At 43.4% G+C, this 27361-nt stretch overlaps 1 protein-coding gene, 1 long non-coding RNA gene and 1 other non-coding gene across 4 annotated transcripts in view; 1 reads left to right on the top strand and 2 right to left on the bottom strand.

Annotated features, from left to right (window-relative positions):
• Window positions 1-19975, bottom strand: part of LOC134808435 (uncharacterized) — a 28105-nt gene extending 8130 nt beyond the window's left edge. The window contains exons 1-3 of the long non-coding RNA XR_010151343.1: window positions 19699-19975; window positions 13314-13438; window positions 6793-6839 (exon numbers count right to left, since the gene is read on the bottom strand). This is a non-coding gene — a long non-coding RNA (uncharacterized LOC134808435). The remainder of the gene's footprint in view (window positions 1-6792; window positions 6840-13313; window positions 13439-19698) is intronic.
• LOC112205660 (U8 small nucleolar RNA) lies at window positions 11404-11536 on the bottom strand. The gene has a single exon (XR_002939758.1). It is a non-coding gene; the product is annotated as a U8 small nucleolar RNA (small nucleolar RNA).
• Window positions 19976-20179: 204 nt separating the features above from the next.
• On the top strand, window positions 20180-24506 carry LOC129137124 (dynamin-1-like). 2 transcript variants are annotated; one of them, XM_063794066.1, is made up of 3 exons: window positions 20180-21215; window positions 21576-21713; window positions 22503-24506. In XM_063794066.1, exons 2-3 carry the CDS (start codon window positions 21612-21614, stop codon window positions 22791-22793), a joined length of 393 nt encoding a protein of 130 aa, XP_063650136.1. In that variant the 5' UTR covers window positions 20180-21215; window positions 21576-21611; the 3' UTR covers window positions 22794-24506. The 2 variants fall into 2 exon arrangements, with proteins under 2 accessions (XP_063650136.1, XP_063650137.1); XM_063794067.1 differs by having other exon boundaries at window positions 20191-20438.
• Window positions 24507-27361: the final 2855 nt, after the last annotated feature.

The following is a 27361-nucleotide window of genomic DNA, read 5'->3' as shown; positions in this document are numbered from 1 at the left end:
AATGATTGCACACTAAACACTTGACACTCACTTTTCTGAACCCTCTAGAGTCTCTAAAATACAAGCTCTTTTTATTAAATGATAATTGGAAACAAAAAGGAGGGCTAAAAGTGGACTAGAAACTTTGAGAAAATCTCAGATGACATGCACAAATAGAATTAAGACTGACAGAGAATCAACAAAGGAATCCCCTGTCTAAGAACCACAGGTAGACAGACGTTCCCAAGGAAGCCTCAGGGACTTGGAATAAACTAAGACAAAAAGAAAGAATGAGCCACAGGACAATAATCAGATTAAACAACTGCACAAGGAAAAATTGTGTCCTTGTACAAGGAACAGCAGAGCCAATCAGGTCCTGTCTCTTTTCCATCTCCCTTCCCTGGTACACAGAATAAACCCTGCAGCCCTGGCCTCCTGGGTAAATGTGGAAAATCGTTCCTACAGTGAGCAATCCACCATGCTCACTGGATGGATGGATGTGGGAAGCAGCGACTGTGGTCCTCCAGATACCGAAGCGGGGAAGGGATTAAATGAGGAAAGCCAGCTCCACTGCAAAGAAAAACCCACCCTGGCAATTGCAGAGGCCTCCAGCCTGCCTACTGATCTTCAGCCAGCTGGAATCCCAAATTAAAGTCAACCAGTCAACAGGCCTCACCTACCCACATACCAGCCCTTTCTTTAAAGGAGAAGCTATTGGAGAAAGACACTTGGGCAAGAATAAAGGAAACTCGTATTGCCAACTTCTATACCAATCAATTTAATCATTTATTCATAATATAAACGAAGAACCAGAGATCACCAGGCATTTGAGAAATAAACAGCATTAAAAAGCAGGACCATGATGAAAAAGAAGTGACCTGCAAGTTCAAGAGATAAGAATACAATGTTCATAATCCTAATTTTGTTCCCTTTTTTTCAAAGTCCAGGTTCCAGGCTTATATTATATAATCCTAATGTTTAGCCTTAAATATTAATAACAATATTTAATTCTAAATTCTGCTCCAAGATGAGGATTTTTATAATCCTAATATTTATCCTCAAATTCAAAAGTATATTATACACCAAATATAGGCAGCTAGGAAAAAGGACCAATCAGAGAAAAAGAAAATGAACAAAAACTTTCAAATATGATTGTTGAAATTAAAAAATTAACTGGAAATCCTAAATAATAAAATGAGTGGGGATAAATACCAAGTTTGAGAGCTCAAAGATAAAGTCAAGGAAGAGCAATAAGAGAAGAAAGTTTGCATGGACACAAAGAGGGAACAATCGACACTGGGGCCTATTTAGGGTGGAGGGTGGGAGGAGGGAGAGGATCAGAAAAAATAACGATTGGTCCTTACCAAGCTTAGTGCCTGGGTGACCAAATAATTCGTACAACAAACCCCCATAACATGAGTTTACCTATGTAACAAACCTGCATATGTACCCCTGAACCTAAAATAAATGTTTAACAAAGAGACTTTGGCAGTTCTTCAAAAGGTTCAACACAGAGTTACCATTTTATCCAGCAATCTCACCACTGTAGGAGAAATAAAAACGTATATGTTCACACAAAACCTTGTGGACACATGTTCAGAGCACCATTATTCATAATAGCCAAATGTGGAAACAACCCCAAATGTCCATCAAGACCACATAAGCAAAATGTGGAATAGCCATACAAAGATTATTCAGCTAGAAAAAGAATGAAGTACTCACACATTCCACAATACGGAGGAACCTTGAAAACATTATGCTAAATGACAGAAGCTAGACACAAAGGCCACATACTGTATGATCCCATTTATATGAAATATCAAGAATAGCAAATCAGCTGACAAGAAGTAGATTAGCTGTTGCTAGGGGTTGGAGAAGAATGGGTACTGGGTTTCACCGGGTGAGAAAACTGTTCTGAAATTAGATAGTGGCGATGGTTGAACAGCTTTCAATATACTGACACCTACTGAACTGTACACATTAAAATGGTGAATTTATGGTATGTGAATTATATCTCAATAAACAAGAGAAAGTGAGAAAGCAAAAGAAAATTTGAAAGAAGAGTCAAGAGACACAAACTCCCACACCCATCCTGTAGGGGTTTCAGGAACAGAAAAAGGGTGAAATAGAGAGGAAGAAATCTAGGAAGTAATATAATAGCTAAAGGAGGGGTGAGGAGGCTGGGCATTGTGGCTCACACCTGTAATCCCAGCATTTTGGGAGGCCAAGGCGGGAGGATCACATGAGGTCAGGAGTTCGAGACCAGCCTGGCCAACATGGTGAAAACCCATCTCTAAACTAAAAATACAAAAATTAGCTGGGCATGGTGGCGTACACCTGTAATCCCAGCTACTTATTAGCTAAGTCAGGAGAACTGCTTGAACCCGGGAGGTGGAGGTTGCAGTGAGCCAAGATTGCGCCACTGCACTCCAGCCTGGGCAACAGAGCAAGACTCTATCTCAAAATAAATGGAAAGAAAAGAAGGGAAGGAAGGGACGGGAGGGGGGAAGGAAGGGATGGGAGGGAGGGAGGGAAGAAGGAAGGAAGGAAGGAATTAAGGAAGGAAGAAAGGAAAGAAGGAAGGAAGGCAGGCAGGCAGGCAGGCAGAAGCAAATTAGTAAAAAGAGATGGCAAGCAGGCAGGCAGAAGCAAATTAGTAAAAAGAGATGGCAAGCAGGCAGGCAGAAGCAAATTAGTAAAAAGAGATGGCAGGCAGGCAGGCAGAAGCAAATTAGTAAAATGAAATTCCTAGAGACAATCTAGTAAAATTTACAGGCCTGGAATAAAAAGAAAAGCTAACTCAAACAAGACATACAAAATAGGGAGGAAAAAAAAGGTAAGGTTGACCCCCAAGTCCTACAGAGCTACAGTTAGTACAGAGAAGACAGCTCAAACTCCAAAGCATGGCACAGAGGTAAGCCACTGAGAGGCCTCCTTGAAAACAAAACAAAACAAAAAATCTACCAGCTGGGTGCGGTGGCTCACACCTATAATCCCAGCACTTTGGGGGGCCCAAGCGGGTGGATCACCTGAGGTCAGGAGTTCAAGACCATCTGGCCAACACGGTGAAACCTCGTCTCTACAAAAACACAAAAATTGCTGGGCATGATGGCAGGTGCCTGTAATCCCAGCTACTTGGGAGGCTGAGATGGAAAGATCGCTTGAACCTGGGAGGCAGAGGTTGCAGTGAGCCGAGATCGCGCCACTGCACTCCAGCGTGGGCAACAGAGCGAGACTCAAACTCAAAAAAAAAAAAAATTGGCAAATCACTTGACTAGACCTTTCTCCGAGGAAGATATACAAATAGCCAACAATCACACAAAAAGATGTTCAACATCACTAGTCACAAAATACAAATCAAACCCATGAGATACTAACTTCACACCCATCAGGTGTGAAAACACTAATGTTCATAGCAGCATTGTTCACAATAGCCAAAAGATATAAACAAGCCAGTGCCCAACAACAGATGAAAAGATAAACTGTGGTATATTACATACAAAGGGATATTATTCAGCCTTAAAAAGGAATGAAATGCTGACACATGTTAGTTACAACATGGATAAACCTTGCAAATGAAACCAGCCCAATTGTCCTATAGAACTGATGTTTACAGTCTTTTAAAATAAAGATAGAAATTGACCCTCCCAGTCTTAAAACTTGAGAAAGTTACATTTGTCTTATCTGAGTTCCTTTCTTGGGAAACCAACCATCAGGCCTCCCAGATAGTTATCAAGGAACGGAAACTTACCAGATCACCACATCTGGACCATAAGACACCAGACCACCTCACCCATCACAATTGCCTAACCAACTACCTGCTTCCTGTCGACCAACTCCTCTCCCTCACCCTTCCCTAACTCCTGTTTTCCCACACATGGTTACAATTCTTCCCTGCTAAATAAACCGCTGGTTTTAGTCAGTCGAGGAGACAAATTTGAGATTGATCTCCCATCTCCTTAGCTGCAGCACCCAATTGAAGCCTTCTTCCCTAGCAACACTCATCGTCTCCATGATTGGCTTTCTGTGCTGTGAGCAACAGGACCTAGACCAAACCCTTCGATGTTTCGGTAGCAATATGAGGTACTCACCATAAGCAAATTCACCAAGATAGAATAAGTAGAGTATAGGTTACCAGGACTGGGGAAGGGAAAGGAAAGGGGAAGTTATGTTTAATGCGTAAAGAGCTTCTGTTTAAGATGACGAAAAAGTTCTGAAAATGAATAGTGGTGATGGTTATACAACAATGGGAATGAACTAAATGTCACTGTACACATAAAAATAGCTAAAACGGAACATTTTAAATTATGTGTAATTTACAAGTAACACTTTAAAGTTACAGTATTACACTATTACTATATATGAATTATACCTCATAAAGTTGATTGGCAAGGATAAAAGGATATACAATTTGATAAATACTCAACGTTGGAAGTTCTAACAAAAGGCATTTTAAACACATTGACTGGGATTATCTATTGATACAATGTTTTTTTAAGAGTATTTCAGCAATTTTTCAGAAGTCACAAAGATATTTACTGCCTTCTACCCATTTGTTCTAGTTCTATGAATCTTTCCTAAAGGGAAAAAGAAAAAGCAGGCACGAAGATTTAATCTCAAAAATGTTCATCAAAATGTTGTTTACAACATTATAATACTATCCAAAAATAGTACACAAAATGATCAGATATTCACAACATATAGAAAGTTTACCTTAAGTATTATGTATTTTATTTTAAAATGTTGATAACATTTAAAATACATAATATATATGTTATGGGGGAAAACAAACATAAAAAACTATATCATGTGATTCTAATTTTTTATAAGCAAAACAAAACTAAGTATCTACTTCAATAATAATTATCTCCCAGACTAAGTTAAGGACCCTTTATCCTATGCTATCAAGGTAATATAACCCGAGGTCAGAGAAAACCTCGCTGGAAGTGGCTTTGGATGGAGAAAGAGAATAAAAGAAGATTCCTACCAGAGAACTTGTCTACCTCAGTATCATTTTATTCAAATTAAAACTGTTTTACAATCAAACCTCAATTTTTAAAAGTGGGGGAAAAAACAGTATGTGTTAATTTTCGTATCCAAGGGGATACTAGAACCATTCTCCTGGCTGATACAGAGGGATGACTGTTCTCGGAAATGATTTGGAATGTCTGTCTGAAAATGTCAGCAGGGAGCACCCCATTCAGGTATATAACACGTTTTAAATAAAAGTGTTTAAATACATATTTCATTGATTCATTTTTAATGAGCACACCATAAGCCTTCTCAAAGTATTAAATGCTCAACCATTACCTAAAAATCCTACTTTCTATTACCAGATTTTACTTTGGGAGAGTAACATTAGAAGACGTATAATAAGAATTACCCTTATTATTAAACATTTTCTAAACTCCTATTGTTTCACCCATATTTCACCAGCATAGAAGAATAATTATTATACCACTGCCACAATTCACAAAATCCTTTCACCTCCGTTTTTTCATGTGCCTGTCCTAACAATCATGAGATAAGCAAGCTTCATGATAATAACTACAACTTCTACAACCCCAACCCCACTGTCAATGAAATACCCACTAAGAATCAGGCACTATACGGCCAGGCACGGTGGCTCATGCCTGTAATCCCAGCACTTTGGGAGGCTGAGGTGGGCAGATCACGAGGTCAGGAGATCGAGACTACGGTGAAAAAACTTAGCCGGGCGGGCGCGGTGGCGGGCGCCTGTAGTCCCAGCTACTCAGGAGGCTGAGGCAGGAGAACGGCGTGAACCCGGGAGGCGGAGCTTGCAGTGAGCTGAGATCGCACCACTGCACTCCAGCCTGGGTGACAGAGGGAGATGCCGACTCAAAAAAAAAAAAAAAAAAAGAAAGAAAGAAACAGGCACTATACCAGGTATCTCACATATTTACCACATTCAAAGTTGAATAATTACCAAAAATCTATGAAGTAGTTATCCCATCCCAATTTTACAGATGAGGAAACTGCGTCTCAGCAATTAAAGTAATTGGCCCAGAAAGCAGATCTTTGATCCACACCCAGGTCTGTCTGAATCCTAAACCTATGCCATTTCCTTGTCCCACCCACACTCCCCAGGAAACAGAGATTGAGAAAAAGATAATCATTTGGCCAAGTCTTATAGGCAACAGGAACCCAGAGCCTTCTAACACTTGATCTACGGTGATTTCCACCTGGTATGTTGCTTCTATAAAAAGTAAGGACACTTCCTTCCATCGGGAGTTTATAGATCATAATTAATCTCATTAGATTATAAATAACATCATAGGGAAGCTACGTGCTACATAGGGACAGATAAGGGTGCCCAAGGGAAACTTTGAGGAAGTATAACTAAATTAATACACAGGGATCAGGGTTGAAGTATTTTATAACCAATACTCAAAACAGTAACAGTTAGCCTGGCACAGTGGCTCACGCCTGTAATCCTAACACTTTGGGAGTCAGAGATGGGAGAATCACTTGAGCCCAGGAGTTGGAAACCAGCCTGGGCAACATAGTGAGAGACCTTGTCTCTACGAAAATAAAAAAACAACAACAGTTAATAAAGTTTCCAGGAGTAGCTTAGATAATCCCAGAATGGTATTTATATTAGGAGAAGGGCTATTTTTAAATATTCTAGAGTTTATAATTGGAATGCCCATAAAAATTGCCTATGAGTAGATTCATCATTACATCAGAAAAATTTATGATAATTATTTAGGACTCTGCTTTTGATAAATATGTATGCTGTAACTACTTAATAAAACCATGAGAAATAATTTTTAAAATGTAAATGTTACTTACATATCGCAGTTTGCAGCTATCCACAAATGCTGGATTAGCAATTGGAACTAGAATAAAAAATGTAAATGTAAAAAAAGAAAAAATTAAAATATTTAAGTCATGAAACACAGAAAGTGACAGTAAAGTTAACAGCTCAGATCTTTATAAAAAGGAAATTTATACTGTACACCAAAAATGATATTTACTAAATTACAAAGGCACTTGTATATGAATAGGATTAAAATAAAAACTAAGAACAGTACTTTTAGTTTCTCCTACCACTTTATATTCTCTAAATGACTGCCCTTACCTGATAGACACACGCCAACTATCAAAAAAAGCAATCTTAATACTATCCTGGAAGCAAGTGAACTTACATTTTTTTCAAGCCAATTCCCAAATGAGGGCCCACTACAGAAAACACCTCTGAACCACTGTAATTCCTTTCTGAGGATGACTTCAAACACTCTGCCAATCGATGCTAAACATGAGCCAAAAGAAACAAAAAAACTCTGACAAATTCCCATGAGCTTACCAATGGACCAAGATTGTCCAAAAAGTAATATTCCCAGAGGATAGGAAAAAAATGTCTTAGAGGGTTGATGTCTGCCTTCAATGTCACAGCAGAAACCTTGCAGTTTACCAGATGACCCAGTAAAGGAACCAACACCCACAACCCGTTCCACATGGGCAGTTCATTCCAGTCACTGATGAGAAGGGAAAAGGTCTGTCTTATGATATCACTTTTTTTTTTTTTTGCTTTTTGTTTTTTTCTTTTTGAGATGGAGTTTCGCTCTTTTTGCCCAGGCTGGGGTGCAATGGCATGATCATGGCTCACTGTGACATCTGGCTCCTGGGTTCCAGTGATTCTCCTGTCTCAGCCTCCCAAGTAGCTAGGATTACAGGAGTGCGCCACCACGCCCTGCTAATTTTGTAGTTTTAGTAGAGATGGGGTTTCACCATGTTGGCCAGGCTGGTTTCAAACTGCTGACCTCAGGTGATCAACCTGCCTCGGCCTCCCAAAGTACTGAGATTACAGGTGTTCATTCCAGTCACTGATGAGAAGGTAAAAGGTCTGTCTTATGATATCATGCCCGGCCTGATTTCACATATTTTTTAAAAATCTTACAAGTTAACATAAAATGGAAACCTGAGTATTACAAACAACAACAACAACAACAACAACAAAAAGTTCAAAATCACCGTCTACTCTTATCTACTTTAAGACGTAAGGATTAGGCAGAGGATAATTTGCATAAACCTAAAATCGTGATAAATCAGTTTTTTCATGGTAGTTAAATCAAACTGCTATTTTAGCACTTGTTTGAGCCTCTATAAAAACATACATTTAAATGCATAAGTCATGTCACAGAGGCCTACCAGCGGGGAAAGGAGGAGCCTGGTGGCCACCTCCTGGTGACCAGCCACCACGCACAAACAGCAAAGGAGATTAAGCTTGGCTCAGGAGGTCCCCGAGCTCTTCTCACTGGAGTCGATCTGCGAGCACACTTGTTACAAAAAGTCATTCCAATCTTGGTCTTTCAGAAATTATAACTTATCCACTGCCAAGGAAAGAAAATAACAGAAGTATGATGATGAGGAAAACAACTGCTGGAAACATTACATGAGGAATAAACACAGAATTACGACAGCTAAGATGAGGACAAAGAAAACATTACTCTGTCAACACCAAAAATACTCCAAAGATGACACTACTTCTATTTGTCCTTCTATATTCCTCATCTCTTTATCTATCCATGGAAACTTTTTAAACACTTCAATGGAAAACTATGCTTTCAAACCAAGCAGATGTCTAAAGCAGAATTGTCCCACAACCTAGATTATAACAAAATGCAAAGTTCAATACAACTGGAGTAAAAGACAAAAAAGCCTTTGTATAAATAAATCAACTCTCAGATATTAAGAAAAGCACAAACCACACAGTTATTAAAAAGTTCCAATGAAATTACTGTAAAAAGGTAACGAGGATAACATGATAGCTAAAATCACCTGAAATTCCTACCTCCAAATCCCTATTAAAAAAGGGCAAAATCTAGGAAATGTGATACTCCCTAAAATTTTTTGCTAACATATTTTTTGCTGATCTCAATCTTTAGACAAAGAAATTGTAAATATAATTTCCTAAGTAACTCAAAGAAGAAAAAGGAAATAGTATTTCCTGATAATAATTCTCTAGGTTTGCATAAATAGACCTACTTGGCACTGAAAGCACTATAAATATTTCGCTTCACTTTGGTCTTTCAAAAACGTCCTTCTCTACAGGTTTTTTTGGTTGCTTTTATCAGTAATTAAGTTGACTGATATAAACCCTTAGCTGGTTTACTTAAACCGAAATATATTTTAAATTTACTTCAAATCATAGATTCTACTCTAGCCACAATAATTTTCCCCAAATTGAGTTTAACAGCTTAAAATATAATTTGTTAAAAAAAAAAGTTTAAGGTATGTAAAAATTTCTGACTTTCACCCTAAATAAGATTTTCATTAGCTCAACAGAAATGTAATAATTATCCCTTAAGTATCTTCACTTCCACACCATCTCCACAGTCATGAACCACCTAGTCCCGTTCTCAAATGTCCTGGTCCCGCCAATAGAATCCCAATCCTTCCTTGTTGTCCCCAACCCTGTGCACCTACACCTGCCATAAATGGTGGAAATTCAACCTGCTCTATGAATGGAAGGGAGGAGGCCCCCCCACCCACTCTACAGGAAAACTCGCCCAGATCTACAGGAACCTCCCCACACACAAGAGGACAGGGCAGCCCAGACTCAGCTGAGAAATGTCAACAGCTGGCACAAATGAATTACAGATTATTTACAATTCACATAACACTGACCCAAGAATATAACCAATTGTCAAGACAAAATAAATTTAGTTATTCACATACAAATATTCCATTTGTGAATAAATTTCATATTCGTATCTGTATACAGACAGTCTACATGTTCGATAACTCCTTTATGATCCTACCTGAAAATGATGGTAGATGCAATATTTTTGCATCAAATTTAACCGATGGTGGTTGTTTCATTATCTGTGGTTAAAAAAAAAAAAAAAACTTTTGAGGCAATTTTAAAGATGGATATCTGTCTCCTTATATGTCCCTTATATCAGATAATAAATCAATGAGGACAAAAAAAGAATGTGTAAAATTTGTTACCAAAAACAATAAGAATGATGCCTTTTCAGATTAAAACATACATATATAGATAATAATTTATTTTTTAAAATCATTTCAATTGATATCTGTAAGAAAATAAAGCTTCAAAGAAAAAATTCACCCCATCCTGGCTTACTTTTTAGGTAATTTACCTCTAATTAGAAATTCAGTCTTTCAACAAATATCTATTGCTTACCTGCCAAGGTAAGGCTCTATGTCAAGTGCTAAGGGGGATACAAAGATATAAAAGACACAATCCTATTTTCAGCGAGCTGACTTTCTGGTTGGGAAGATGAGACAAACATTTGATAAACAAGAAAATATTTCACAATTCAAAAGAGGCAGGACATAACTACAGACAAAACCCTGGACAGAAAGAATTTTTTTTGTAAATAGTAGTTTAGAGAATACAGCAAGCACTTTACTTGATATAATTGGCACTGGGTTTACAGAAGAGGTAGAAGGTGGGTTGAGGTCTTGAAGGATGGCTAGAACTTTATGGTTATATCGGAGAAGACACCATTCAAGGAAGCCATAATAGCATGAATTGGAAAGTGCATAATTTATCTGAGAAATGTGAAGAAACCACGTAGTTGGATCCATGAGCTTAGGACAGCCAGATACTGCATCTTGAGACTTTTAATTAAAAATTCAACCATCGTTTCTATACCTAACTTCTGCAAAACTTCTATATGTAATATTTTTAAAACCTTTACTAATTAAGTAACCAGCATTACTGTATTTACTGTAGCATTCTTACTAAAATGCATATTCTCAATCTAATCTCATAATCCAAATTCATAATCTCATTCGAATCATGAGAAACCCTTAGACAAACCTAAATTAAGGGACATTCTTCAAAACACCCAACCAGTTACTCTTCAAAGTGTCAAGGACTTGAGTCATACGTTTTATAACATGTATTACAAAAACATACAAAAGCCAGGCGCCGTGGCTCACGCCTGTAATCCCAGCACTTTGGGAGGCCTAGGCAGGTGGATCATGAGGTCAGGAGTTCAAGACCAGCCTGGCCAACATGGTAAAACCCCATCTCTACTAAAACTACAAAACTTAGCCAGCTGCAGTGGCAGGTACCTGTAATCCTAGCTACTCAGGAGGCTGAGGCAGGAGAATAGCTTGAACCCGGTCGGCAGAGGTTGCAGTGAGCTGAGATCGCGCCACTACACTCCAGCCTGGGTGACAAAAAACAAAACAAAACAAAAGACAAACTGTCAAGGTCATGAAAGACAAGCAAAGTCTGAGAAATTCTGACAAAACCGTGAAAAACTAGGACAGACTATATGAGACTAAGGAGGCATAACAACTAACTGTAATGTGGGATCCTGGAACAAAAAAAAAAAAGGACATTAGAGGCAACCGGTAAAATTCAAATGCATTTGGTAGTTAACAGCACTATACTCATGTTTTATTTTTCCCTTTTCAGGAAGAATTCGAAAGGAGCAATCAGGGTATTGCATGCCATCATTACACAGAGATATGAATCAAGTATCATGCAACTCCAACTACCACATTCTACTGCCCTCCAAAAGGAGGAACAGGTAAGGATTATCCCGCCTGACTAACACTATGCCAACGTTAATTCCCAGGTTTTGCTAACTATACTATAGACCTATAAGATGTGAACATTAAGAGCAGCTGGGCAAAAGGTATACAGGAGTTCTCAACTATTTTTTAATCTTTTCTCTAAGACTAAAAGTAGTTTAGAATTAAAAGTTAAACACAAAAATTCCCACTGATGAAGGCTTCCCATAAACTATCAAATATGGTTATAAGAGGAAAAAAGGAAACACAGAATATTGTGTAAAGCAAGCTTGTCCAACCCGCAGCCCGTGGGCTGCATGCGGCCCAAGACGGCTTTGAATATGGCCCAACACAAATTCATAAACTCTCTTAAAACATTGTAAGAATTTTTTGGCAATTTTTTTTTGTTGGGTTTTTAGTTCATCAGCTACTGTTAGTGTATTTTATGTGTGGCCCAAGACAATTCTTCTTCCAGTGTGGCCCAGGGAAGCCAAAAGACTGGACACCCCTGGGAAAGATATCACCAATTGTTCTAGAAAGCCCATTTTGAAAATGCGCCAATGCACATCAAACTTAGCATAATAAAGTTACACTGCCAGACATATGAACTCACAAAAAGAATTAGCTCCATTATGAAAAATAGCTAAATCATCTATATAAAATGCTGTCTATCTAGAAAATAAACATGAATCCAAGAACCCTTACATTTTTCTAAACCACACTAATGTTCCCAATGAGATAAGAAAAAAACGGTCATGAATTAATACAGAAAAAGATATTTAAAAAAGAAAAAGAAGGCCAGGTGTGGTGGCTCACGCCTGTAATCCCTGCACTTTGAGAGGCCAAGGTGGGTGGATCACAAGGTCAGGAGATCGAGACCATCCTGGCTAACATGGTGAAACCCTGTCTCTACTAAAAATACAAAAAATTAGCAGGGCGTGGTGGCGGGCGCCTGTAGTCCCAGCTACTTGGGAGGCTGAGGCAGGAGAATGACATGAACCTGGGAGGCGGAGCTTGCAGTGAGCCAAAATCGCGTCATTGCACTCCAGCCTGTATGACAGAGCAAGACTCTGTCTCAAAAAAATAAAAAATAAAAGTAAAACTAAAAAAAAGTAAAAGAAGCAGTAAAGTTAAAATAGAGAATAAGTAGTGGAATGTGAGTATGTTGGGGAGCTGGAAGTCAAGACAAAACAGAGGGACTTAGAAATGCATCTGTTTTTTAAAGTAAATACTCATTATCCCCCAGCAATAAAGTATTATATTCCAAAAGACAAGAAGCAAAAAAACTCACAGTGGTTTAGAAGTACATTGTGAACCATGACTCCTCAAGTTCCCATAGTGTCTCCCCACCGTCTCCCCTGCAGTCCTAACAACCTGTGACAGGGCAGGGCTTCCGTGTGATCTGCCTGCCCAGCCCAGCCTGGTGAGCAGTGCCCTCTGACTGCTTCTGCCTTCAAAACACATCAGAGACTAGAATACATAGAGTGATTCACATTAGTGCAGATGGAGAAACGATGGGACTGAGAGCTAAGGTCTGAGGTCAAGAGGCTGGCAACCCCTCCGTGGCATGTGGAAGAAAGCAGTAGTGAGAAGCAGAGCTGACTCATTCAAAACAGAGGGGAGAAAACTTAGAACTCCAGTGAAGTGGAAGCGAAGGCAGAGGAAAGGGTTGCAGACAGAGCGGGAGCTGGAAATGCAGACATGCAGCACAAATGAAACAGAAGCAGACAAGAGAAACAGGAAAGATTAGACAGTAAATAATATTCTGAATGAAAATCTTATGCAGATTTCAGATCTCAGTAAAGTCTACAACTCACTTGTCAGAGTGCTTTCTGCACCTTTGGATTGTCAATAATGGGGGTGACAACAAGATCTGAGTCGTGTAGATAAGCTCTCTCATCTGGGATTCCAGGTCCTGCTGACTCAGGTGTCCACTTGTAATCTGAAATGAGAACAAAAATTTGACTTTGTTTCTGTGACTAATATAGAGCTTTAAAACACTGAACTAATAAGATGCTGAGGAAGACACCACTGTAAAATATCACCTATATCAATGTACTTCAACTGCTATTCAAGACACTTGCAGTCTCACTTGATTTTCACAAAAATCCTAAACTGTAGGTACCATAATTTCCATTTTACAGATAAAAATATAAAACTCTGAGAAAGTAACTGAATTGCTCATGTTACCATTAAAACTGGCTAGGACTACAAAAAAGATCTTTACAATTCAATGTTCTAAACTGTGATGAGGCAAACTGCTTTTTCGATTACCAGCATGGTTTTTGTTTTTTGTTTTTTTGTTTTTTTTTTTTTTTTTTAGGGATGGAGTCTCAGTCTGTCACACAGGCTGGAGGGCAGTGGTGCAACCCTGGCTCACTGCAACCTCTGCCTCCTGGGTTCAAGTGATTCTCCTGCCTCAGCCTCCCAAGTAGTGGAATTACGGGTGTGCACCACCATGCCCAGCTATTTTTTTTTTTTTTTTTTTTGAGACTGAGTCTTGCTCTGTCACCAGGCTAGAGTGCAGTGGCGCGATCTCAGCTCACCACAACCTCCGTCTCCTGGGTTAAAGTCATTCTCCTGCCTCAGCCTCTCCAGTAGCTGGGACGAGGTTTCACCACGTTGGCCAGGCTGGTCTCGAACTCCTGGCCTCAGGTGATCCACCTGCCTCGGCCTCCCAAAGTGCTGGGATTATAGGTGTGAGCCACTGCACCCGACCCATGGCTTTATTTTTCATTCATAGAATGCTGATCAATTTATTTCTGCTTTACAGAATATTCAATGTGAAGTTGAAACTGTAACATACAAAAATTTTCAGACTTAAATACAGACCGGTTACCTAAGTGTTAAACCTCAATTATTTATTAAGCCTCATTAGAGATGATACATAATAAAATCAATCACCAGACATTCACCATCAGTTATTCCTTTGAGATGGTTCTTTGTGCTCTATTTAAACATAATTTGTATTCCTAGTGCTATGCCCCAGTATTTCCCATCAGAAAAAAAAAAAAGGATTTATGCTTAAGAACCTTAAAAGAAACAATGACTAGCAAACTAAATAAAATAGAAAAGTAAATCAGTGAAGTAAGGAAGAAGGAAAATAAATTATCCAAAACTAGTGAGGAAGGGTCATAGATAAAGGAACAGAGTTAGCTAAGAAAATTCCTGGAAACCCAAGGTGCCCCTTGCAACTCAGATGAAAGATATACGAAAACACACAAAGAGGCCGAGGCCGGGCACGGTGGCTCAAGCCTGTAATCCCAGCACTTTGGGAGGCTGAGGCGGGCGGATCACGCGGTCAGGAGTTCAAGACCAGCCTGACCAACATGGTGAAACACTGTCTCTACTAAAAATACAAAAATTAGCTGGGTGTGGTGGCATGTGCCTGTAATCCCAGCTACTCAGGAGGCTGAGGCAGGAGAATCACCTGAACCTGGGAGGCGGAGGTTGCAGTGAGTTGAGATTGTGCCACTGCACCAATTAAAAAAATTGTGTGCAAAAATTAGTTTCCTATAGGTAAATTGAGTGTAGGCACAAATGCCAAGTCATAACAAATATCCCACTCACAATAGCAAAAATATATAAAACAAAATGTTCAGGAATAAACTAAATGATCAATAATTGCAATGAGATCATGATCATTAAATGAAAATAATCGTTATAAAATTATACTCTCTTGCTTCAAAGTGAACACATTATGTACAAAACCAGAAGTAGTAATATCAAAATGTATGAGATGTATGAGGTTACAGTGAACTATGATGGTGCCACTGCACTCCAGCCTGAGCAACAGGCTCTAAAAAAAAAAAAAAATGTAATCAGTGTTTACTGGGGAATTACATTGTAAATAAATTTTCTATTGTCTTTGTCCTCTTTTATATTTTACAAGTTTTTTACAATTATATATGTTTTGTAATAGAATAAAAAGTATCATTTAAAAATTATAAAACATGAGGCCAACACAGTGGCTCACATCTGTAATCCCAGCTCTTTGGGAGGCCGAGGCGGGCAGATCACTTGAGTCCAGGAGTTTCAGACCAGCCTGGACAACATGGGGAAACCTCTACTAAAAATACAAAAAATTAGCCATGCATGGTGGCGCACACCTGTAGTCGCAGCTACTCAGGAGGCTGAGATGAGATAAGCACCTAAGCCCAAGAAGTTGAGGCTGCAATGAGCCATGATCATGCCACTCCACTCCACCCTGGGTGACAAGAGTGAGGCTCTGTCTCAAAAATAAATAAATACCGAGATATATATGTAAAATAAACTACCTTAGGTATTCACATTATTGATTATATTTTCTCAATAGAATGATTATATATTCCTCTTTATAACCATCTGCCAGAAGAGCTTCAACATCTATCGCATTTCAGAATGAATTTTTTTTTTTTTTTTTTTTTTGAGACGGAGTCTAACTGTCGCCCAGGCTGGAGTGCAGTGGCGTGATCTCGGCTCACCACAACCTCCGCCTCCCAGGTTCACACCATTCTCCTGCCTCAGCCTCTCAAGTAGCTGGGACTACAGGTGCCCACCACCACACCCGGCTAATTTTTTGTATTTTTAGTAGAGATGGGGTTTCACTGTGTTAGCCAGGATGGTCTCGATCTCCTGACCTTGTGATCTGCCCTCCTCAGCCTCCCACAGTGCTTGGATTACAGTTGTGAGCCACTGCGCCCAGCCCAGAATAAATTTTTAAATTTACATTGATTTTCTATTTCACATAACCAAAAAATTAGCACAGTCAGATTTTATTATAACCCATTTATACTAAATTTCAAAGCAGAAATAAGCTTCACGTGGTCCAAATACAGTTCACATTACATCAAAACTACAGTTAAAAACTAAAAGCAATTATATTTGTCAACCAATAAGTAGCATAAAAATAACTTAGAATTAATTCAAAGTAGGTCTGCATTCAACACAACTATGATTGAAAGAAATTAAAGGAAGACCTAAATAAGTACAAATACATCCTGTGTTCATGGAGGAAAACTTAATATTGTTAAAATGGCAGTACTTTCTAAGTTGATCTACATATTCAATGCGACTGTGATTAAAATCCCAGCTGGCTCCTTTGCAGAAACTGACAAGCTGATCTTAAAATTCACATGGAAATGCAAGTGACCCAGAACAGCCAAACCCACCTTAAAAAACTTTCTGGAGGATTCATACTTTCTGATTTCAAAGCTTACTAAACAGCTACAGTAATCAAGAGTGTGCTACTGGTATAAGGACAGATGAACAGATAAAAGAATAGAATCCAGAAATAAACTTTCACATATACAGTCAATTGATCTTCGATAAGCATTCCAAGAAAATTCAATGGGGAAAGAATAAGCTTTTCAACAGATAGTTCTGAGATAACTGGATGTCTAGGTGCAAAACAATGAAGCTATACCCCCCTACTTCATGCCGCATGCAAAAATTAATTCAAATGGATAAAAGAGCTCAACATAAGAGATATTGATAAACTATAAAACTCATAGAAAAAAACATAGGCAGAAACCTTTGTGACCTTGGAGTAGCAATGTTTTTTTAGATATTACACCAAAAGCACAAGGAGCAAAAAAACACAAATGAAAAAAGATAAATTGGACTATATCAAAAATTAAAATCTTTCTGCTTCAAAGGACACCATCAAGAAAGAAAAAAGACAATCCAGAAAAAGGAAGAAAGTTGTTATAACTCCTATCTAGAATACGTAAAAAATTCTTACAGCTAAATAACAAAGAGATACATAACCCAGTTAAAAATAAGTTAAATTTTGGAATAAGTATTTCCCCAAAAAAACAGACAAATGGCCAATAAACACATGAAAAGATACTCAACATCATTTGCCATCAGGTAAATGCAAATCAAAACCACTAAGACATAGAAATTCACACCTACTAGCTGGGCGCAGTGGCTCACACATGTAATCCAAATACTTTGGGAGGCGGAGACAGGTGGATCATTTCAGGTCAGGAGTTCGAGACCAGCCTGGCCAACATGGTGAAACCCCATCTCTACTAAAAATACAAAAATTAGCCAGCTGGTAGTGGTGCATGCCTATAATCCCAGCTACTTGGAAGGCTGAGGCAGAAGAATTGCTTGAGCCTGGGAGATGGAGGTTGCAGTGAGCCAAGATCATGCCACTGCACTCCAGACTGGGCGACAGAGTCAGACCCTGTCTCAATCAATCACTCAATCAACGGAATTTCACACCTGCTAGATGTTAAATAGGATGGCGATCATGAGAAAGACAGGCAATGCAAAACTATTCACAATAGCCAACAGGTGGATGCAACCCAAGTATTCATCAACAGAGGAAAAGATAACAAGGCATATTAAATACATACAAGGGAATATTATTCAGCCTTAAAAACAAATGAAATTCTGGCACATGCTACAACATGGATGAACGTTAAAGACATTATGCTAAGTGAAATAAGCCAGGTACAAAAGGACAACTACTATATGAGACCACTTATGCCAGCAGTCCCCAAACTTTTTGGCATCAGGAGCCAGTTTTGCAGAAGACAATTTTTCCACAGACAAGGTTGGGGGAGATGATTTTGGGATGATTCAAGGATATTACATTTATTGTGCATTTTATTTCTATTATTATTACATTGTAACATATAATGAAATAATTGTACAACTCACTATAATATAGAATCAGGGCTGGGCACGGTGGCTCACGCCGGTAATCCCAGCACTTTGGGAGGCCAAGGTGGCCAGATCATGAGGTCAGGAGATCGAGACCATCCTGGCTAACACGGTGAAACCCCGTCTCTACTAAAAAATACAAAAAATTGTTGGGGCGTGGTGGCTGGCGCCTGTAGTCCCAGCTACTCAGTAGGCTGAGGCAGGAGAATGGCGTGAACCTGGGAGGCGGAGCTTGCAGTGAGCCCAGATTGCACCACTGCACTCCAGCCTGGGTAACAGAGCGAGACTCCCTCTCAAAAAAAATAAAAAATAAAAAAATAAAAAAACTATAAATGATAAGCAACATAGAATAGATATGTAAGGAAAGGCTTTAAAAAGGAAAATAAGATCAATATAAACTAAGAAAAAATTATTACAGAACAAAGAGATTCTAGGGAGAAGACAAAAGAGTATCAAAATCACTTCGTAAAGATACTTGTGAATATATTACATGTATAAAACAAAACAGAGGCCGGGCGCGGTGGCTGACGCCTGTAATCCCAGCACTTTGGGAGGCTGAGGCGGGTGGATCATGAGGTCAGGAGATCAAGACCATGCTGGCTAACATGGTGAAACCGCGTCTCTACTAAAAAATCCGTCTCTACTAAAAACACAAAAGTTAGCCAGGCGTGGTGGCGGGCGCCTGTAATCTCAGCTACTCGGGAGGCTGACGCAGGAGAATCGCTTTAACCAGTGGACTGTCAAGAGAGGTAGGCTGCAGTAAGCCGAGATCGCGCCACTGCACTCCAGCCTGGGCGACAGAGTGAGTGAGACTCTGTCTCAACAAAAAGAAAAAAAGAAAGAAAACTTTTTTTTGAGAGAGAGAGAGAGAAGTCTCGCTCTTCTCCCCCAGGTTTGAGTGCAATGGCTCGATCTCAGCTCACTGCAACCTCCGCCTCCCGGGTTCAAACGATTCTCCTGCCTCTGCCTCCCAAATAGCTGGGATTAAGTCGCCTGCCAACACGACCGGCTACTTTTTCTATTTTTTAGTAGAGACGGGTTTCACCATGTTGGCCAGGCTGGTCTCCAACTCCCGACCTCAAGTGATCAGCCCGGTTGGCCTTCCAAAATGCTGGGATTACAGGCGTGAGCCACTACGCCCGGCCAAAAAACCGAAAATCTTAAAGGCCTTTCCCCTTCCCCGCCTGGGCTCCAACAACGCGGGAGCCGCCCTGCCCCGCCCTGTCGCGGTCCCGAGAGCAGGTGGGCTGACTGAGGGCGACCATGGGTCCCAAGAGGGCTCCCGCAGCCGCGGGCTCCCACCTCGAGGCGCAGCGACAGGGGCCGAGAGGGGCCAGCAGCCCCCAAGCCAGCTCCGCGCTAGGAGTTGGAGAGACGCGCCCTCCGCCTTCTCCCACCCAAGCCTCTGCCTTGCCGGGTGGGCCAGTTGCGGGAGAAAGGGGCGGGGAACCGCGGCCTCTCTGGGGCAGCTTCCCCTTTCTCCAGGGACTCTGGGCACCCCCTTTCCGCCCTCGCCCTGCCCCGCCAGGCCGCCACCCGGCGACTCACCTTAATGTTGCGGTGGGGCGTGAGCCGCGGCTGTGGCTCCTGGTTCTCCTGGAAGATAGAGGCCAGCAACTTCAGTCTGGCCTTGAACCCTGACATGGACATCTTCCCCTCACCTCCGGCGGGAGGGGCGCGGAAAAGGAGCCTGTCCCGAGCCGCTGTCATGGCCGCGACCACCAGGCGGGGCCCCCGGCCGAGCTCTCGCGGCTCCACCTCTCCCCGCCGCCGTGACCCTCGTGGGAGCGCGGCTGGAAAATGGCAAGGGGCACCGAGGACTTGGCGGGAGCTATGTGGCAGCCTGCGGGGCTGCTCCCTTTATAACCGACTGCACCGACAGGAGGCGCGGCTCCCGTCAAGCCGCAGTTTAAAAGGGCAACAGCACCACTGCCCCCGCTACCGCCTGGGAAAGGGCTGCCCCTACCCCGCCCCGGTCCTCGTCGCCCCTCACCTCTTACCCCTCACCCCTCAACCCGGCGCGCCCCGCGCGCACCCGGCGTGCCCGCGCTACCGGCTGCCCCCTCCTCTCTTGACCCAGCACCTTTCTGCCCGACCGATCTGGTCCCTTCCTCACACTCGCGACTGGGCGGCACAACCACCAGCTCTGTGTGTGTGTGTGTGTGTGTGTGTGTGTGTGTGTGTCCCTGTCCCAAGGGGGCGTGGCTCACGCCTGTAATCCCACCACTTTGGGAGGCTAAGGCGGGCGGATCAGGAGGTCAGGAGATAGGACCATCCTGGCTAACACGGTAAAACCCCCTCTCTACGAAAAAAATACAAAAAATTAGCAGGGCGTGGTGGCGGACGCCTGTAGTCCCAGCTACTTGGGAGGCTGAGGGAGGAGAATGGCGTGAAACCGGGAGGCAGAGCTTGCAGTGAGCTGAGATCGCGCCACTGCACTCCAGCCTGGGCGACAGACCAAGACTCCATATCAAAAAAAAAAAAAAAGAAAAAAAACCTCAAAGGATCACTAGTGGTCAGCAACTATGTGCAAATAAATAGGAAAACCTACCAAAAATGGATAAATTTCCAGACACATCTAACCTACCAAGATTGAACCATGATGAAACCCAAAACCTGAACAAACCAATAACAAATAATGGGATCAAAGTGGTAATAAAAAGTCTCCCAGCAAAGAAAAGCCTGGGACCTGATGATTCACTGCTGAATTCTAGCAAACATTTAAAGAAGAACTAATACCAACCTTACCCAAATGATTCCAAAAATAGAGAAGGAGGGAATACTTGCAAACTCATTCTACAGGGCTAGCATTACCCTGATAACAAAATCAAACACACAGACCAAAAAAGAAAACTACAGGCCAATACCACTGATGAATATTGATGCAAAAATCCTCAATAAAATATTAGCTAACTGAATTCCACAACACGTTAAAGTTGGGGTGCAGTGTCCCAGGTTCACTCAACCCTTCCCGTTTTCCTCTCTGTGTGTGTCTACTTTGCCGTGTTCCCTGGTGGCGGGGCGGTGGCAGTGTTGGTGCATGGGCCTCCCAGGACAAGGGGAAAGTGAGTATGCCCCTTTCTTGCCCCCTGCCAGGCGTCTGCAGCCTGGCACAAGCTCTGGCCAGGTCTCCAACAGGGGACCTGGAGATGTTTTTTTCCAATTTCTGGATTGGTAACTTGAGGCAGATTCTGGGCACTAGAGTCAGAACTAAGAGGAGACTGAATCAGGGGAGTCTGGGGTCCTGAGAGGCAGAGACCTGAAACTGTCTAGAGCGTGTGGGGAGCTCGGTGCATGTTCACGCCAGTTGTTTTTCTCTGTGCCTCAATGTTCCAGGTACCCTTGGAGGTGCTGAGATCCTAGGGATTCCTGGAGCCTGGCTGCATGGCCTGGCCACCCTGATGCCACTGTGTTCTCCATGACAGGACAGCAAGGCTGAGGAGAATGGCTCCGACAGTTTCATGCACTCCATGGACCCACAGCTGGAGCGGCAAATGGAAACCACCCAGAACCTTGTGGACTCCTACATGGCCATTGTCAACAAGACTGTGTGGGACCTCATGGTTGGTGTCATGCCCAAGACCATCATGCCCGTCATGATCAACAATGTGCATTCACCGCCTCATAGGGGCAGGGGGCTCCTGTGGCACTGGGGATGCAGGTGGCCATGTTGGCCTGGGGGAGATGCTGACCAGCCCTATGGGACCAGGTCCAGGGAGGGAGGCACAGTCCAGACCAGAGCTGTCTCATAGAAATATAACGTGGGACTGGGGACAGTGGCCCATGTCTGTAATCCCAGCACTTTGGGAGGCCAAGGCAAGAGGATAGCTTGAGCCCAGGAGTTCGAGACCAGCTTGGGCAACATAGTGAGAACTGGTCTCTACACTAAAATTTTAAAAATAGCTGGGCTTGGTGGTGGCACGTACCTATAGTCCTAGCTACTCGACAGGCTGACATTGGAGGATCACTTTGAGCCCAAGAAGTTGAGGCTACAGTGAGTGGTGATCTCGCCCGCTGTCCTCCAGCCTAGCGACAGAGCAAGATCCTATCTCCAAAAAACATTTTTAAGAAACTGAGTAGACCGGTGTCCTGGTGGCATGATAGGTCCTGGGTCCCCTCCCAGATGTGTGACCTTGGACAGGTGACTTTTCCTTTGGACCTCAGTGTCCCTATCTGAGTGAGAAAAGGGCGGTGGGGAGGCAGATCTTTGAGTCTAAGCGGTGTAGAAGCCACGTCTGAAAAGCCATACTCAGGGCTCCAAGTCCAGCACACAGTCCCAGCAGGGCCCGGCAGGAGGCCAGGGCAGCAAAGGCATCAGGTCCCAACCTCCTTCCCTCTTTGCCCACTCTCAGACCAAGGAGTTCATCTTCTCGGAGCTGCTGTCCAACCTGTACTCACGTGGGGACCAGAAAACGCTGATGGAAGAGTCGGCAGAGCAGGCACAGTGGCGCGACGAGATGCTGCGCATGTACCACGTGCTGAAGGAGGCACTCGGCATCATCGGCGACATCAACACGACCACCATCAGCACGCACATGGGGGCCCGTGGACAACTCCTGCCTGCAGGTGCAGAGCGTCCTTGCCGGATGCAGGTACCAAGGCTGGCTCCCACGGCCCCAAAGCCCCCCAGCCCCCATGGCTGAGCCTGGGGACTCTTGGAACAGGCTCCGTGCCCAAGCTGGTAGACATGGGTGCTCCCTGGAGCCGTCACAGAGCTCATGGTTTATGGTGTAAGGGCTGAGAGCTTAGAGGGGGTTGTGTGTGGGGCTGTACTCTGGGGCGGCCAGAGTCCTAGGATAGTCCTCCTGGGCACACCGCACCTGTTGGGCAGCCTGAGTCATGCTGCCAGGGCAGGGCATCCAGCTCCCAGCCTGGGAGTGCTGAGAGCCAAATCCACTGCAGAGCAGGGGTGATAGTCAGAGTCCCACCTCCTCTATCTGTCGGCAATGCAGTGGTGAGATAGGATAAAACCTTGAGAGTCCCATACACATGGTCAACCCACAACACACCTCACAGGCCAGGCAGGAAACACAGGCCCCTTCCCTCCCTCCCAGGTACCATCATAGCTGCTAGCGTGTGACTGAAGGCAGGGTCCCTGGCCCCCGCTGAAGCACTATTGCCGGCCAGCAGGCTCACGCACCTTGGAGTGTTGCTCCTAGAGGTCACCTCTGCTATTCAGCCAAGGGGACCACAGTGCCTGCTGGCCCGGCTGACCTCCGCCCCACAAGCCCACCCACCTCCCCTGCCATGGACTCTCCCTCTTCTGCTTTTCCCAGCGGGAAGGGCCCAGCCTCACCTATCCGACCTGCAACCCCCAACAAGCTGAGGCTCCCCTCTTAGACTTATAAGTCTATAGCCAGTGGCATCCAGCTGCATGCCCTCCTTTCCTCCCCCAGGGACCCTTCAAGGGTTCCTGGGCTTTCTGACCCCCCAGAGGGGGCTCCGGCGATCACTCCACCCATCCATCCCTTTTAGCTTCATCATCCTGGTTCAAGCAGTGTTCCTTCTCTATCAGGCCTGGTGGCTGTTGTGTTGGGCTCCCCAAGGCGAGAGGTGGCCCTGGACAAGTGGGTTGGAAGACAGGGTGACTAGAGAAGAGGGAAGCCCAAAGGGGCTGAGCATCAGTCTTAACAGTGGGTGCACTGGGTGCCGTGGAAGAGGCCAGCGCGTGTGGGGTGGGGAGGGCTGCCACAGCCCCCAGGCACTACCTGTGAAACTCCGGCTCCTCCCTCTGTCTTCCTCCCCTTTCCCTTCCAGCCCCACTTTTCCAGGAACCTTGCCACACCCGCACATGCGCCCTTTACTCCTTGGCCCTCGCACAGCTGCTGTGGCACACCTGTGCTCTGCACTTGCCTCACCAGCTCTCTGCTCGCTTTTCTTTTTTTTTTTTTATTATTATACTTTAAGTTTTAGGGTACATGTGCACAATATGCAGGTTAGTTACAGATGTATACATGTGCCATGCTGGTGCGCTGCACCCACTAAATCGTCATCTAGCATTGGGTATATCTCCCAGTGCTATCCCTCCCCCCTCCCCCCACCCCACAACAGTCCCCAGAGTGTGATGTTCCCCTTCCTGTGTCCATGTGTTCTCATTGTTCAATTCCCACCTATGAGTGAGAATATGCGGTGTTTGGTTTTTTGTTCTTGCGATAGTTTACTGAGAATGATGATTTCCAATTTCATCCATGTCCCTACAAAGGGCATGAACTCATCATTTTTATGGCTGCATAGTATTTCATGGTGTATATGTGCCACATTTTCTTAATCCAGTCTATCATCGTTGGACATTTGGTTTGGTTCCAAGTCTTTGCTATTGTGAATAGTACCGCAATAAACATACGTGTGCATGTGTCTTTATAGCAGCATGATTTATAGTCCTTTGGGTATATACCCAGTAATGGGATGGCTGGGTCAAATGGTATTTCTAGTTCTAGATCCCTGAGGAATCGCCACACTGACTTCCACAGTGGTTGAACTAGTTTACAGTCCCACCAACAGTGTAAAAGTGTTCCTATTTCTCCACATCCTCTCCAGCACCTGTTGTTTCCTGACTTTTTAATGATTGCCATTCTAACTGGTGTGAGATGATATGCTCGCTTTTCTCTCTCCTGTCTTCTCTCTGCTTTCTCTCCAACTGCCAGCCAATCAGGTCAGGCAAGTCCATCCCATCCTGAGAGCCCCAGGCCCCCCTTTGACCTCTAAACAGATTCCTCCTCTTCTCAGAGACTTCCCTTTCCAAGCCTGGCTGGGCGGCTGTTCTGTGACTTGGCAGTGGCTCCCCCAGCCCCAAAGGCAGCCCCCTTCATCTGTGACTTAGTCTATTGTTGCGGTGAGCTGACACATCCAGGTGTGACTGTTGCTGAAAACTTGTGCCCCCCTCTGTGGTATGCCCCTGCCCTGTTCTAGAAATATCTACAAATACCCATATACATATACACACACACACACACACACACACACCTACATGTGGCCGACCACCTCGCCTCTAGCGCTGGGAATCAGTCACCGTGCTGTCCTTTTGGAGTCTTGTGGCTAAACAAGAGAAAGCTATCCCCTGACATTGCCCCTCCAAAGTGCGCCACCTTCAGTGAGCCTCCCTGTCACGCCCAGCCTATGGAGAGACACACCCCGCCATCCCTCCCGCCCCTCCCACCAAGCATGGGAGTGCTGTGCAGGTAGCTGTGTGGCCTGACAGTCTCTACCAGTCCTGCTGTCCCTTGGCTGAGAATCAAACCCATTTCTGGATGGCGGGAAAGTGTGTCTTCTGCTGGCTGTGTTCTCTGTGGAGCTCAGGGGAGGGGAAAGGCCAAGCCATTTCTAGGGTGCTGTTGGGAGCAGTGAAAAGGCCATGCCCTTTCCAAGGGACGCTTTTCCTGGAAAGCCCCTGGAGCTTAGCTGGCTCTTATCCTGTGAAGCCGGCTTTGGCCACCAGGGGGCAGGGCCATGAACTCAGCCTGGAGGGAGCCTGCAGGGCAGCCGGCACTCTGGAGGCAAAGACAGAACAGGCCACCAGGTGCAGACAGGAGAGGGAGACAAGGGGATAGAACGGAAGACGCCGGGGCTGGGTGGAAGTCAGTGCCCTTAGGTGCTGGTACCTGTCTTCCCGGCCACCGCTAGATCAGGCTTCTGAGCCTGTTGGCTGTCAGGGCCAGACTGCGCCCCATAGACTACATGGCAGTCCCCTTGGAATCCCCCAGGCGCCACCAGGCAGCATACAGGTAACACGCCTGGAAGGTCCCCAACAGCCTAGCTGGACATGCTCAAGACACTCTGGGACTCCTTGTTTGGTGGCACAAACTCCAGGACCCAGTGAGGGAAACGGAAACACACCAGGCCGAGCAGTATGGCTAAATCCATTTATTCCAAAATAAAAAGCAAAATAAACAGGAGTCACATCACCAGGGAGCCACGACCCCATCCCCGCCTCCTTCCTCTGTCCTATGCTAGCAATAAATAAGTTTCCCAGCCACAAATAATTATTACAACCTCCTCCCCATGTGCCAGCTCCAACCTCAGCTAGGTATGACACAGGGGCAGCCCTACCCTCTGGAATATACAAAACCTTACACAGACACAATGTGTACACTGGGGAACGGGGGCCACCCCAGCAGCCCGTGGCCTCGCCTGGTCCACAGTTAGCACCACTGTCCTGCCTCTCTGAATAAGAAGGGAGCCCCCCTGAGGGAAAAGTTGCTATGGTGAGAGTAAGGGGGGGCATCAGGCCTCCTCCAAACAAACCAACTCCACCAGCCTCTGGCTCGTAAATAACAATCATCATCATCTAGAAATTTAGGGACTCAGCCCTGGTCAAGGTGGCAAAGGGTCTGTTTGTCTTTCCCCCGTTAGACAGAGGTCTTGTCCTGCTACCCTAATTGTAAAGGGGTGCCTGGGAAGGGGTGGTAGGGACATGGTGGCGGTGGAGACTCCAGCCCCACTTCTCCAGGCTTTGCTGACAGGGGCCTGCTTTTAATTTTTATTTTTATTCCATGACTTTTTAAAAAAGAATCCCGTAACTTCTTTTTCATAACTTTTTTTGTAACTTTTCATAATACTGTTTTCTACTTTTTTCCCAAAGTTTTTTTGCCACAACGTTTTTACATTTTTTATCCCATAACTTTTTCACCCCATAACTTTTTTAATCCCATAATTTTTAAAATCTTGTGTTCTTTTAATAAACACTTGCATAGTTATATTACAACTTTGTAAACGTGAAACACATTATCTCATGCCAAGCATGCCCAGCATTTGCACAGTATCAATACCTTTAATACTATAGTTTTTAAGAAACGCAAAATAAAATTTTAAGGCAAAAACAACACATTGAAACAACTTAATAATTTATTACATTACAGTGGCATCACACCAGCAGTCAATAAGGCCACTCTAGGGAAAAATCTTCCAGCATTTCCATTACACATTCTGTTTACAATAATTCATAAACTGGTAAAATTCATTCTAAGAAAACTTGGCAAATAAAACTTTGGACTGGAATTGGCATTTCTTTCTCTGCTTTTCATTCCCACCATTTCTTTCTTTTATACTACAGTATTCATATTTTAAAATGTTTTAAATTACTTCAGAACATTAAGATAGCAGTTACATTTTTTAATAGTTATATTATTTTAAAATGACTCTTTAAGATAAAGTTTTAGAGAAACTATATTATGGATAGGGCTGATTTACATTTTCAAATTTTCTAAAATCAGCT

The sequence above is a fragment of the Pan troglodytes genome, chromosome 16, assembly GCF_028858775.2.
Source record: "Pan troglodytes isolate AG18354 chromosome 16, NHGRI_mPanTro3-v2.0_pri, whole genome shotgun sequence".
Lineage (NCBI taxonomy): Eukaryota > Metazoa > Chordata > Mammalia > Primates > Hominidae > Pan > Pan troglodytes.
The sequence above is the reverse complement of the archived record's forward strand: the minus strand, read 5'-3'. Positions and strand labels throughout refer to the sequence as shown.